At 45.5% G+C, this 14489-nt stretch overlaps 1 protein-coding gene across 1 annotated transcript; it reads left to right on the forward strand.

Annotated features, from left to right (window-relative positions):
• Positions 1-7657: 7657 nt before the first annotated feature.
• Positions 7658-13811, forward strand: LOC137307513 (probable G-protein coupled receptor 139). The gene is made up of 2 exons (XM_067976845.1): positions 7658-7946; positions 12913-13811. The coding sequence occupies exons 1-2, from the start codon at positions 7658-7660 to the stop codon at positions 13809-13811; spliced, it is 1188 nt and encodes a 395-aa protein (XP_067832946.1).
• Positions 13812-14489: the final 678 nt, after the last annotated feature.

Consider the following 14489-nt stretch of genomic DNA (forward strand, 5'->3'; position numbering starts at 1 on the left):
TGCGGATGGACTCACTTTGGAGCATCCGCGATGCTGAGGAAGTCGTGGATAGCACGTTCAGTGAGTTGGTCACACCACAGATAAAAATTACTGACGGAGATAGTGAATGGGTGACCAACAGACAGAGGAAGAGTAGGAAGGCAGTGCAGGGGTCCCCTGCGGTCATCTCCCTCCAAAACAGGTATACCGTTTTGGATACTGTTGTAGGAGATGGCTCACCAGGGGAAGGTGGCAATGGCCAGGTTCATGGCACCGTGGCTGGCTCTGCTGCACAGGAGGGCAGGAAAAAGAGTAGCAGAGCTATAGTGATAGGGGACTCGATTGTAAGGGGAATAGACAGGCGTTTCCGCGGACGCAACCGAGACTCCAGGATGGTATGTTGCCTCCCTGGTGCAAGGGTCAGGGATGTCTCGGAGCGGCTGCAGGACATTCTGGAGGGGGAGGGTGAACAGCCAGTTGTCGTGGTACATATAGGTACCAACGATATAGGTAAAAAACGGGATGAGGTCCGACAAGCTGAATTTAGGGAGTTAGGAGTTAAACTAAAAAGTAGGACCCCAAAGGTAGTAATCTCAGGATTGCTACCAGTGCCACGGGCTAGTCAGAGTAGGAATGACAGGATAGCTAGGATGAATACGTGGCTTGAGAGATGGTGCAAGAGGGAGGGATTCAAATTCCTGGGCCATTGGAACCGGTTCTGGGGGAGGTGGGACCAGTACAAATTGGACGGTCTGCATCTGGGCAGGACTGGAACCAATGCTAGTGCTGTTGGGGAGGGTTTAAACTAATGTGGCAGGGGGATGGGAACCGATGCAGGAAGTCAGTGGGAAGTAAAGTGGTGACAGAAACAAAAGGCAGTAAGGGAGTGTGTACAAAACATGATCGGACAGATGGTCTGAGAAAGCAGGGCAAAGACCAAGGAAAGTCTAGATTAAACTGCATTTATTTCAATTCAAGAAGTCTGATGGGCAAGGCAGATGAACTCAGGGCATGGATGGGTACATGGGACTGGGATGTTATAGCTATCACTGAAACATGGCTAAGGAAGGGGCAGGACTGACAGCTCAATGTTCCAATGTACAGATGCTATAGGAAAGATAGAGCAGGAGGTAAGAGAGGAGGAGGAGTTGCGTTCTTGATTAGCGAGAACATCACGGCAGTAGTGAGAGGGGATATATCCGAGGGTTCGCCCACTGAGTCTATATGGGTAGAACTGAAAAATAAGAAGGGAGAGATCACTTTGATAGGATTGTACTGCAGACCCCCAAATAGTCAAGGGGAAATTGAGGAGCTAATATGTAAGGAGATTACAGACAGCTGCAAGAAAAATAGGGTGGTAATAGTAGGGGACTTTAACTTTCCCAACATTGACTGGGACAGCCATAGCATTAGGGGCTTGGATGGGGAGAAATTTGTTGAGTGTATTCAGGAGGAATTTCTCATTCAGTATGTGGATGGCCCGACAAGAGAGGGGGCAAAACTTGACCTCCTCTTGGGAAATAAGGAAGGGCAGGTGACAGAAGTGTTAGTGAGGGATCAATTTGGGACCAGTAATCATAATTCCATTAGTTTTAGGATCGATATGGAGAATGATAGGTCTGGCCCAAAAGTTACATTTCTAAATTGGGGAAAGGCCAATTTTGATGGTATTAGACAGGAACTTTCAGAAGTTGATTGGGAGAGTCTGTTGGCAGGCAAAGGGACGTCTGGTAAGTGGGAGGCTTTCAAAAGTGTGTTAACCAGGGTTCAGGGTCAGCACATTCCTTATAAAGTGAAGGGCAAGGCTGGTAGAAGTAGGGAACCTTGAATGACTTGGGAGATTGAGGCCCAAGTCAGAAAGAAGAAGGAGGCATATGACATGCATAGGCAGCTGGGATCAAGTGGATCCCTTGAAGAGTATAGAGATTGCCGGAGTGGAGTTAAGAGAGAAATCAGGAGGGCAAAAAGGGGATATGAGATTGCTTTGGCAGATAAGGCAAAGGAGAATCCAAAGAGCTTCTACAAATACATAAAGGGCAAAAGAGTAACTAGGGAGAGAGTAGGGCCTCTTAAGGATCAACAAGGTCATCTATGTGCAGAACGACAAGAGATGGGTGAGATCCTGAATGAATATTTCACATCGGTATTTACGGTTGAGAAAGGCATGGATGTTAGGGAACTTGGGGAAATAAATAGTGATGTCTTGAGGAGTGCACATATTACAGAGAGGGAGATGCTGGAAGTCTTAACGCGCATCAAGGTAGATAAATCTCCGGGACCTGATGAAATGTATCCCAGGACGTTATGGGAGGTTAGGGAGGAAATTGCGGGTCCCCTAGCAGAGATATTTGAATCATCGACAGCTACAGGTGAGGTGCCTGAAGATTGGAGGGTAGCAAATGTTGTGCCTTTGTTTAAGAAGGGAGGCAGGGAAAAGCCTGGGAACTACAGACCGGTGAGCCTGACATCTGTAGTGGGTAAGTTGTTAGAGGGTATTCTGAGAGACAGGATCTACAGGCATTTGGAGAGGCAGGGACTGAGTAGGAACAGTCAGCATGGTTTTGTGAGAGGAAAATCATGTCTCACGAATTTGATTGAGTTTTTTGAAGGGGTAACCAAGAAGATAGATGAGGGCTGTGCAGTAGACGTGGTCTACATGGACTTTAGCAAAGCCTTTGACAAGGTACCGCATGGTAGGTTGTTACATAAGGTTAAATCTCACGGGATCCAAGGTGAGGTAGCCAATTGGATACAAAATTGGATTGACAACAGAAGACAGAGGGTGGATGTGGAGGGTTGTGTTTCAAACTGGAGGCCTGTGACCAGCGGTGTGCCTCAGGGATCGGTGCTGGGTCTGCTGTTATTTGTTATTTATATTAATGATTTGGATGAGAATTTAGGAGGCATGGTTAGTAAGTTTGCAGATGACACCAAGATTGGTGGCATTGTGGACAGTGAAGAATGTTATCTAGGATTGCAACAGGATCTTGATAAATTGGGCCAGTGGGCCGATGAATGGCAGATGGAGTTTAATTTAGATAAATGTGAGGTGATGCATTTTGGTAGATCGAATCGGGCCAGGACCTACTCCGTTAATGGTAGGGCATTGGGGAGAGTTATAGAACAAAGAGATCTTGGAGTACAGGTTCATAGCTCCTTTAAAGTGGAGTCACAGGTGGATAGGATGGCGAAGAAGGCATTCGGCATCCTTGGTTTCATTGGTCAGAACATTGAATACAGGAGTTGGGATGTCTTGTTGAAGTTGTACAAGACATTAGTAAGGCCACACTTGGAATACTGTGTCCAGTTCTGGTCACCCGATTATAGAAAGGATATTATTAAACTAGAAAGAGTGCAGAAAAGATTTACTAGGATGCTCCCGGGACTTGATGGTTTGACTTATAGGGAGAGGTTAGATAGACTGGGACTTTTTTCCCTGGAGAGTAGGAGGTTAAGGGGTGATCTGATAGAAGTCTATAAAATAATGAGCGGCACAGATAAGGTAGATAGTCAAAATCTTTTCCCAAAGGTAGGGGAGTCTATAACGAGGGGGCATAGATTTAAGGTGAGAGGGGAGATATAAATCAGGGTCCAGAGGGGCAATTTTTTTCACTCAAAGGGTGCTGAGTGTCTGGAACGAGCTGCCAGAGGCAGTAGTAGAGGCGGGTACAATTTTGTCTTTTAAAAAGCATTTGGACAGTGACATGGGTAAGATGGGTATAGAGGGATATGGGCCAAGTGCAGGCAATTGGGACTAGCGTAGTGGTATAAACTGGGCGACATTGACATGTTGGGCCGAAGGGCCTGTTTCCATGTTGTAAACTTCTATGATTCTATGATTCTATAATATGTAAAGGGGTGCAAAGTACTGTGGGCTTTCTGCGAGTCCCCAGATTGTCAGTATTTACAGGGGTAAACGAGAGTGAATTTCTTTATTCATTCATGGGTTGTGGGCGTCGCCTGCAAGGCCAGCATTTATTGCCCATCCCTAATTGCCCTTGAGAAGGTGGTGGTGAGCTGTCTTCTTCAAACTCTGCAGTCCGTGTGGTGAAGGTTCTCACACAGTACTGTTAGGTAGAGAGTGAATCAATATATAAAGGGGCACCAAGGATTGTAGATATTCAGGCTGGACCTAGATTGTGTCAGAATTTACAAGGGTCTATCAGTTAATATATAAAGGGGTACCAAGGACTGTAGACATTGAGGGAGTCCCGAGACCACATCAGTATTTGCAGGCGTCAATGGGAGTGAGTCAATATATAAAGGGGTACCAAGGACTGTACACATTCATTGAGTCCCCAGACTGCGTCAGTATTTACAGGGGTCTGTCAGTTAATATATAAAGGGGTAACAATGACTGTAAACATTCAGGATTCTCCAGACTGCATCAGTATTTACAGCGGTGTATTAGTCTGAATCAATATATAAAGGGATACGTAGGACTCTCGGCATTAAGGGAGGCCCCTGACTGTGGCAGTATTTACAGCAGAGGTCATTTAGAATGAATCAATATATAAAGGGGTTCCCTTGGAAGTGTAGACTTTTAGGCTGTACGCAGACTGTGTCTGTATTTACAGGGGTCTGTTAGAGTGAATCAGTATTTAACTGCATCAAGGACTGTAAACGTTCACGGTGCCCCCACACTGTATCACTATACTGGGGTCTGTGAGATGAGTTAATAAATAAAGGTGTACCAAGCACTGTAGGCATTCAGGGGTATTCCCAGACTACGTCACTATTTACGGGGTCTGCAAGAGTGAATCAATATATAAAGAGGTATCAAGACTGTAGACATTGAGAATTGCCCAGACTCTGTCAGTAATTTTTTTTATTCGTTCATGGGATGTGGGCGTCGCTGGCGAGGCCGGCATTTATTGCCCATCCCGAATTGCCCTTGAGAAGGTGGTGGTGAGCCGCCTTCTTGAACCGCTGCAGTCCGTGTGGTGAAGTTTCTCCCACAGTGCTGTTAGGAAGGGAGTTCCAGGATTTTGACCCAGCGACAATGAAGGAACGGTGATATATTTCCAAGTCGGGATGGTGTGTGACTTGGAGGGGAACGTGCAGGTGGTGTTGTTCCCATGTGCCTGCTGCTCTTGTCCTTCTAGGTGGTAGAGGTCGCAGCTTTGGGAGGTGCTGTCGAAGAAGCCTTGGGATTTGCTGCAGTGCATCCTGTGAATGGTACACACTGCAGCCCCTGTGCGCCGGTGGTGAAGGGAGTGAATGTTTAGGGTGGTGGATGGGGTGCCAATCAAGCGGGCTGCTTTATCTTGGATGGTGTCGAGCTTCTTGAGTGTTGTTGGAGCTGCACTCATCCAAGCAAGTGGAGAGTATTCCATCACACTCCTGACTTGTGCCTTGTCGATGGTGGAAAGGCTTTGGGGAGTCAGGAGGTGAGTCACTCGCCGCAGAATACCCAGCCTCTGACCTGCTCTCGTAGCCACAGTATTTATATGGCTGGTCCAGTTAAGTTTCTGGTCAATGGTGACCCCCAGGATGTTGATGGTGTGGGGTTCGGTGATGGTAATGCCGTTGAATGTCAAGGGGAGGTGGTTAGATTCTCTGTTGTTGGAGATGGTCATTAGGGTTAGGGTTAGGGTTAGGGTTAGGCACTTGTCTGGCGCGAATGTTAGTTGTCACTTTTGACCCCAAGCCTGGATGTTGTCCAGGTCTTGCTGCATGCGGGCTCAGACTGCTTCATTATCTGAGGGGTTGTGAATGGAATTGAACACTGTGCAATCATCAGCAAACATCCCCATTTCTGACCTTATGATGGAGGGAAGGTCATTTATGAAGCAGCTGAAGATGTTTGGGCCTAGGACACTGCCCTGAGGAACTCCTGCAGCAATGCCCTGGGGCTGAGATGATTGGCCTCCAACAACCACTATCATCTTCCTTTGTGCGAGGTATGACTCCAGCCACTGGAGATTTTTCCCCCTGATTCCCATTGACTTCAATTTTACTAGGGCTCCTTGGTGCCACACTCGGTCAAATGCTGCCTTGATGCCAAGGGCAGTCACTCTCACCTCACCATTTGCAGGCGCCAGTGAGAGTGAGTCAATATATAAAGGGGTATCAAGGATTGGAGACATTCAGGCAGTCCCCAGACAGTGACAGTATTACAGGGATCTGTGTTAGTGAGTCAATATATAAAGGGGTGCCATGTCGTGGAGACTTTCAGCGAGTCCCCAATCTGTGTCAATTTTTACAGGGGTCTGTGAGAGTGAGTCAATATATATCGTAATACCAAGGACTGTAGATATTCAGGCTGTCCACAGACTGGGTCAACATTAAGAGGGGTCCATGACTGTGAGTCAATATATAAAGGAGCACGATGGACTGTAGACATTAAGGGAGTCCCCCGACTGTGTCATTGATTATAAGATGTCAGTTCGTGAGAATCAATATATAAAGTGGAACCAAGAACTGTGGACATTCAAGATGTCCCCAGACTGAGTCAGTATTTACCGGGGTCTGTGAGAATCTGATAATTCATTTAGTGGTACAAGAACTGTCGACATTAAGGCTGCACCCAGACTTTATCAGTACTTACAGGCGTCTGTAAGAGTGAGTCGATATTTAGAGCAGTACCAGGGACTATGCACATTCATGCTGTACCAAGTTTGATCAAACTTATTAAATTCTTTGAAGAAGATTTTGGACTCATAACTAAGGTCAGAGCATGTGGAGTCAGTGGACAAGTAGCAGAACGGATAGCAACTTGGCTACGAAACAGATAACTGAGCGTAGGGGTTAAGAGTAGCTCCTCAGACCAGCAAAAGGTGGGAAATGGTGTCCCACATGGGTCAGTGTTGGGACCGCAGATGTTCAAAATTTAAATAAACGATTTGGATTCGTGAATTGGACGTACAGTTTCAAAATTTGCGGATGGCACCACATTGGGAGGTCTGGTTGGGAGTAATTTTGCGGAGAAGGCTCGGAGGGCCGAATGGCCGAGTCCTGCTCCTATTTTCTATGTTTTATTTTCTATGCAACGAGAGTCTGTAGGAATATGAGCAGGGAAATCCATAGACTGTGCGAATATTTACAGTGCAATCCAAGGACGATGCCATTGTTTACTGGTCGATCCAGAGACTGTACCAATATTAACAAGAGGATCCGGAGACTTGTCAATTTTGACGGAGTATCCAGAGATTGCACCAATATTAGCAGGCGGTCTCCAAACTGACCAGTGTAATGGTTCAGTTCCATCTCTGAGTTTAAACCCAACCCTTGAAAAGTGGGTTGAAAGTCTCTCAGATTAAAGGATTTAACTGAGAAATAAACTAAAATCTGTAAATGAAGCTGTTCTCTCATGACATCAGTGCTGTCAAGACTGTGGGTCTCATTGTTCCAAATAATTATTAAAATAATATACAGGGCTTTGGGCTTTCTTTCTGTGTAATATTTGGTTAAATATATGTTGTGATATAAAAAGTGATGGGTTTAAAGATTTTCACTGAATCTGTTTGTTCAGTGACTGTAATTAATGTCAGTCTCCATTGGCCCTAATTGTGTCACTGGAGTGTTTCTCTCTGTTATTTATAAGCGACGACTTTCAACGTGTTATCCCATAGTGTCAGTGGGAGCATCACCCCCGGCACTAACAGGGATCAGCGGCTCCACAGAGAGGGAAAGAATAGATCGGAATCTGAGAACAATAGATTGGAATGTTACAACAATGGGTCGGAATCTGAGAACAATAGATTGGAATGTTCCAACAATGGATCGGAATCTGAGAACAATAGATTGGAATGTTACAACAATGGGTCGGAATCTGAGAACAATCGATTGGAATGTTACAACAATGGGTCGGAATCTGAGAACAATAGATTGGAACAGTCCATTCTGGATGTTTCAATATCTTTATGCACATTATGATTCGCAATTATTAGAGGATCGGATGTATTTTGCCCTTGCCTGTATACAAGTGATTTACTATCCCCTCCTCGCTGTTGTTGGTATCACTGGTAAGCCTCTATATCTATCTATTAATTCTATAAACCATGTTTCAGTGTATTACTGTTCTTATCATTCCCTTCCCACACTCGCTGATCTTGGTGTCTCTGGTAAGTCTCTATATCTATCTATTAATTCTATAAACCATGTCTCACTCTATTACCGTTCTCTCATTTACGGTCACAGACTCACTGCCGTCAGTGTCGGTGCTAAGTCTCCACATCCAGCTGTTTATTCCCCACCACCTCCCTCGGCCCATCCACCGTCTCTCATTTGTCACACTTCTTGTCCAATATCCAAGAATGGATGAGCACCGATTTCCTCCAAATAAATATTGGGACAACTGAAGCCATTATTTTCGGTCTCCGCTACAAACTCCATTCCCCAGCCACCCACTCCACTCCTCTCCCTGGCCACTCTCTGAGGGTGAACCAGCCCGTTTCGATTTGACCCTGAGATGAGCTACCGATCACATATCCGCTCTATCACGGAGACCGCTTACTTCGCACTCCGTCAGCCTCCGCTCCTGCCTCAACTCATTGCTGCTGAAACCCTCACCCATGCCTTTGTTACCTCTGGATTTGATGATTCAAATACTCTCCTGGTGGGTCTCCCATCTTCCACCCTCCATAAACTTGAGCTCATCCAAAACTCTGTTGCCCGTAACTGAACTCACCCCTAGTCCCGTTCTCCCATCTCCCCAGTGCTCCCTGAATTCCATTGGCTCCCGTTTTGGTCACGCCTCGATTTTAAAATTCTCATCCTTGTTTTCAAATCGCTCCATGGCCTCGCCCCTCCCGATCTCTGCAACCTCCTCCAGCCCTACAACCCTCTGAGATCTTTCCACTTATCAAATTATTGCCTCTTGCTCATCCCCGATTTTAATCGCTCCACCATTGGTGGCCATGCCTTCAGCTGCCTACGTCCCAAGCTCTGGAATTCTCTCCCGAGACATTTTCAGCTCTCCACCTCTCTCCTTCTTTAAGATTCTTCTTAAAACCGACCTCTTTGACCGAACTTTTGGTCATCTGTCCTAATAACTCCTTTTGTGGCTCTGTCATGAATTTTGTTTGATAATCGCTCCTTTGAAGCATCATGGGATGTTTTACTACGTTAAGAGCACGATATAATTGCAAGTTGTTGATGTTAATTCTGCAAACCGTGTTTCACTGTATTACCGTTCTTATTCCCTGTCCAACACTCGCTGCTGTTGGTGTCTCCGGGAAGGCTGTATGTCATGTTTCACTGTATTACCGTTCTTGTCATTCTCTTTCCCACACTCACTGATGTCGGTATTCCTGGTAAGTCTCTACATCCAGCTATTAATTATATAAATCATGTTTCACAGGGGATCCAGAGAATGTACTAATATTTACAGTGGGATCCAGAGACGGTACTAATATTTGCAGGGTATATAGTGACAGCAGTAAAATTTACAGAAAACCAGAGATGGTACTAATCAAGGCAGGGGATGCACAGTCTGAATCAATAGTCAGAGTGGATCAAGAGATGGTGCTCATATATCCAGGGGAACCAGAGGTGGTTCCAATATTTCCATGAATCCAGAGACGGTACATAAGAACATAAGAACTTACGAAATAGGAGCAGGAGAAGGCCAATCGACCTGTCGAGCCTGCTCCACCATTCAACAAGATCATGGCTGATCTTCTATCTCAACACCATTTTCCTGCACTATCCCTATATTCCTTGATGCCTTTAATATGTAGAAATCTATCGATCTCTGTTTTGAATGTACTCAATGACTGAACCTCCAAAGAGAATTCCAAAGATTCACCACCTTCCGAGTGAAGAAATTTCCACTCATCTCAGTCTCAAATAGCCCACCCCTTATTCTGAGACTGTGACCCCTTGTTCTAGACTCCCCAGCCAGGGGAAACATCCTCCTTGCATCCACCCTGTCGAGCCCTTTAAGAATTTTTGCCTGTTTCAATGAGATCATCTCTCATTCTTCTAAACTCGAGAAAATGCAGGCCGAGTCGACTCAATCCCTCCTCATACCACAATCCCTCCATGACACGAATCAGTCTGGTGAACCTTCGTTGCACTCCCTCGATGGCAAGTATATCCTTGGAGATCAAAATTGTACACAACACTCCTGTTGCAGTCTCAATTAATTGCAGTAAGATATCTTTACTCCTGTACTCACATCCTCTTGTAATAAAGGTCAATATACCATTTGCCTAATTGCTTGCTGCACCTGCATGTGAGCTTTCAGTGACTCATGTGCAAGGACACCCAGGTCCCTTTGAACATCAACATCTCCCAATCTCTCACCATTTTAAAATATTCTGCATTTCTGTTTTTTCTGTCTTTCCTACCAAAGTGGACAACATCACATTTTTCCACATGATATTCCATCTGCCATGTTCCTTCATACTCACTTCACCTGTCTGTATCCCCTTGAAGCCCCATTGCATCCTCCTCACAACTCACATTCCCACCGAGTTATGTGTGTCATCAGCAAACTTGGAAATATCAGATTTGGTCCCCTCATCCAAATCTTTGATACAGATTGTGAATCGGTGGGGCCCAAACATCGATCCCTGCGGCACCCCACCAGTCACAGTCTGCCAAATCGAAAAATACCCGTTTATTCCTACTCTCTGTTTCTGTCTGTTCACCAATTCTCAATCCATTCCAGTATATTATCCCCAATTCCATGTGCTCTAACTTTTTTTTTTATTCGTTCATGAGATGTGGGTGCGCTGGCAAGGTCGGCATTTATTGCCCATCCCTAATTGCCCTTGAGAAGGTGGTGGTGAGCCGCCTTCTTGAACCGCTGCAGTCCGTGTGGTGAAGGTTCTCCCACAGTGCTGTTAGGAAGGGAGTTCCAGGATTTTGACCCAGCGACGATGAAGGAACGGCGATATATTTCCAAGTCGGGATGGTGTGTGACTTGGAGGGGAACATGCAGGTGGTGTTGTTCCCATGTGCCTGCTGCCCTTGTCCTTCTAGGTGGTAGAGGTCGCGGGTTTGGGAGGTGCTGTCGAAGAAGCATTGGCGAGTTGCTGCAGTGCATCCTGTGGATGGTACACACTGCAGCCTCAGTGCGCCGGTGGTGAAGGGAGTGAATGTTTACCAATCAAGCGGGCTGCTTTGTGCTGGATGGTGTCGAGCTTCTTGAGTGTTGTTGGAGCTGCACTCATCCAGGCAAGTGGAGAGTATTCCATCACACTCCTGACTTGTGCCTTGTAGATGGTGGAAAGGCTTTGGGGAGTCAGGAGTTGAGTCACTCGCCGCAGAATACCCAGCCTCTGACCTGCTCTTGTCGCCACAGTATTTATATGGCTGGTCCAGTTAAGTTTCTGGTCAATGGTGACCCCCTGGATGTTGATGGTGGGGGATTCTGCAACTGTAATGCCGTTGAATGTCAAGGGGAGGTGATTAGACTCTCTCTTGTTGGGGATGGTCATTGCCTGACACTTGTCCAGCGCGAATGTTACTTGCCACTTATCAGCCCAATCCTGGATGTTGTCCAGGTCTTGCTGCATGCAGGCACGTACTGCTTCATTATCTGAGGGGTTGTGAATGGAACTGAACACTGTGCAATCATCAGTGAATACCCTCATTTCTGACCTGATGATGGAGGGAAGGGCATTGAGGTTCAACAACCTCCTGTTTGGGACCTTATCGAAAGCCTTCTGAAAATCCAAATGCACCACATCCACTGGTTCGTCCTTATCAATTCTACTTGTTTCATCCTCAAAGATCTCCAATAGGTTTGCAAACATGATTTCCCTTTCAAAAATCCATGTTGACTCTGCCAAATCCTGTTCATATTTTCTCAGTGTCCTGTTATCACATCCTTTATAATAGAGTCTCGCACTTTCCCTGCTACTGATGTCAGGCTAACAGGTCTGCAGTTCTCTGTTGTCTCTCTCCCTCCTTGCTTAAATAGTGGAGTTACATTTGCTCCCCTCCAAGCTGCAGGAACCGTTCCAGAATCTATAGAATTTTGGAAGATGATTCAGAGATGGCAATAACATTTGCAGGGGGATCCAGAGACGGTATTAATATTTACAGGGGAATAACATATTTTACTAAAATTTACAGGAGATCCACAGACTGTTCTAATATTTATGGTGATCTAGAGACTGTATTAATATTTACAGGGGTTCCTAATTTGGCACTAATATTTATAGTGGAATCCAGTACTAATATTGGCAGAGGACATAGTGACAGTCCTAATATTTACAGGAGAACCAGAATCTATAATAATAAAGGCAGTGGATCCAGAGTTTGTATCAATAGTCAGCGTGGGTCAAGAGGAGGTACTCATATATCCAGGGGAACCGGAGACGATTCTAATATTTCCAGGGGGTTCAGAGACGGTATTAATATTTACACAGGTCCACAGACGGCACTAATATTAACACTGGATCGAGGGACTGTACTAATATTTACAGGGTATCCAGAGACGATACTAATATTTACAGGGGATGTAGAGATGGTACTAAAAATTACAAGGGATCAGGAGATGGCATTAATATTTACAGCGGATCCAGAGACTTTACTAATATATACTGGGATCCAATGACGGTACTAATATTTACAGGAAGTCCAGAGTATTAACGAAAATTTACATGGACGACGTTAGTAATTACAGGGGGACCAGAGACTTAACGAATATTTGCAGAGGATTCAGAGATGGCAATAATATTTGCAGTGGGATCCGGAGACGGTAGTAATAATTACAGGGGTTCCACAGATTTTATTAAAATTTACAGGAGATCCACAAACAGTACTAATATTACAGAGGATCCAGAGACGTTACTAATATTTCCACGGGATCCAGAGACGGTATTAATATTTACAGTGGATCCGGAGGCAGTGCGAATATTTATCGGAGATCCAGAAATGGTAATAATATTTACTGGAGATCCAGAGACGGTACAAATATTTACAGGCAGTTCCAGCCTGATGTACAATTGCCCTGTTTATTTCCCTTCCTGACAGTTAACTTATTGACGATAGTTATCCTATCTCGGGGAAAGTGCGGTCTCTCCAAATGTGTCACTCATTACCTGGTGGCGATGGCAGCGGCGGATCTACTGGTCGTTATCTTCGATCTGATGCTCAGGCAGATTCCCATTGTCTATCAGGGACAGTTTCGTTTCATGAGGTCCATCCCCGTGTGTAATATCCACGCCGTCCTGCTTTTCGCAGCCACAGACTGTTCCGTCTGGTTCACCGTCACTTTCACCTTCGATCGATTTGTGGCCATTTGTTGCCAGAATCTGAAAACTAAATATTGCACCGAGAGAACGGCGGCTGTGGTTCTGGGAACAGTGAGTGTGCTGGGCTGTTTGAAGAATATGTCCTGGTACTTTATGTTCATGGGCCAGTATAATTTTTACAACGAACCGTGGTTTTGTGCTATACCTTTCATGGGTTTGTTTTCACCTCTGTGGGCAGTCATCGAACTCCTTCATTATATCCTCACCCCGGGGATCCCATTTGTTCTGATTCTGCTGCTCAATGTTTTCACCGTCAGATACATTTTAGTGGCCAGCAGAGCCCGCAGGAGACTCCGGGGTCACAGCAGTGGGGAGAGTCCCAGAGACCCAGAGATGGAGAGCCGAAGGAAATCCATCATTTTACTGTTTGTGATATCAGGAAACTTTATACTGTTCTGGGCACTGTTTATTGTGTATTTTATGTGGAACCGGATGTGGGTGATGGGGTTTAATTCTGTAATTCTACCCAGGTTTCTACGAGAACTGGGATTCATGCTCCAGCTCATGAGTTGCTGCACAAACACTTGTATTTATGCCGTGACACAGACGAAATTCAGAGAGCAGTTGAAGAATGTGGTGAAATATCCCTTTACTGTAATTATAAAATTCATTAAATAATGAGAAGATCTGAAGACTTTCTCAGATCAGAGACCGTTCTGCGTCATACGGTGTCTGATTCTCTCTCCACCAGGCCACGGTGCTGCAAACACTGTGTATTCTCCAATCACTGAAACCTTTATAACCTGAGGGAATTTATCATTTACAGCATTTGTAAAAGTTTACATCTCAAGAAATTACAAGTTGTAAAATAACATATCGCAACTAATTACACCGAATGTTTCATCGTATTGGAGAATTGAAAAGGTAACAAGACAAATATTATTTAATATTAGTATCATCTCGGCATTCCCTGTAAGATAGCAGTGAGTAATAAAGTCCACACTCTCTCCCCACACACACCCCTGGGGAGAGCAGTGAGTAATAAAGTCCACACTCTCTTCCCCTACACCCCTGGGGAGAGCAGTGAGCAGAAAAGTCCACACTCTCTCCCTCCACACCCCTGGGGTGCACAGTGAGTAATAAAGTCCACACTCTCTCCCCCTGCACCCCTGGGGAGAGCAGTGAGTAATAAAGTCCACACTCTCTCCCCCTACACCCCTGGGGTGCACAGTGAGCAGAAAAGACCACACTCTCTCCCCCTGCACCCCTAGGGAGAGCAGTGAGTAATAAAGTCCACACTCTCTCCCTCCACACCCCTGGGGTGCACAGTGAGGAATAAAGTCCACACTCTCTCCC

This window comes from Heptranchias perlo, chromosome 3, assembly GCF_035084215.1.
Source record: "Heptranchias perlo isolate sHepPer1 chromosome 3, sHepPer1.hap1, whole genome shotgun sequence".
NCBI classification, from domain to species: Eukaryota; Metazoa; Chordata; class Chondrichthyes; order Hexanchiformes; family Hexanchidae; genus Heptranchias; species Heptranchias perlo.

Excerpts from the sequence above, each read along its gene's own strand:
- LOC137307513 (XM_067976845.1), top strand. The coding sequence starts at position 7,658 with ATGGGTCGGAATCTGAGAACAATAGATTGGAATGTTCCAACAATGGAT. Across the intron at positions 7,947-12,912 it reads CGCTGTTGTTGGTATCACTG|TTAACTTATTGACGATAGTT; the intron begins GTAAGCCTCTAT and ends CCTTCCTGACAG.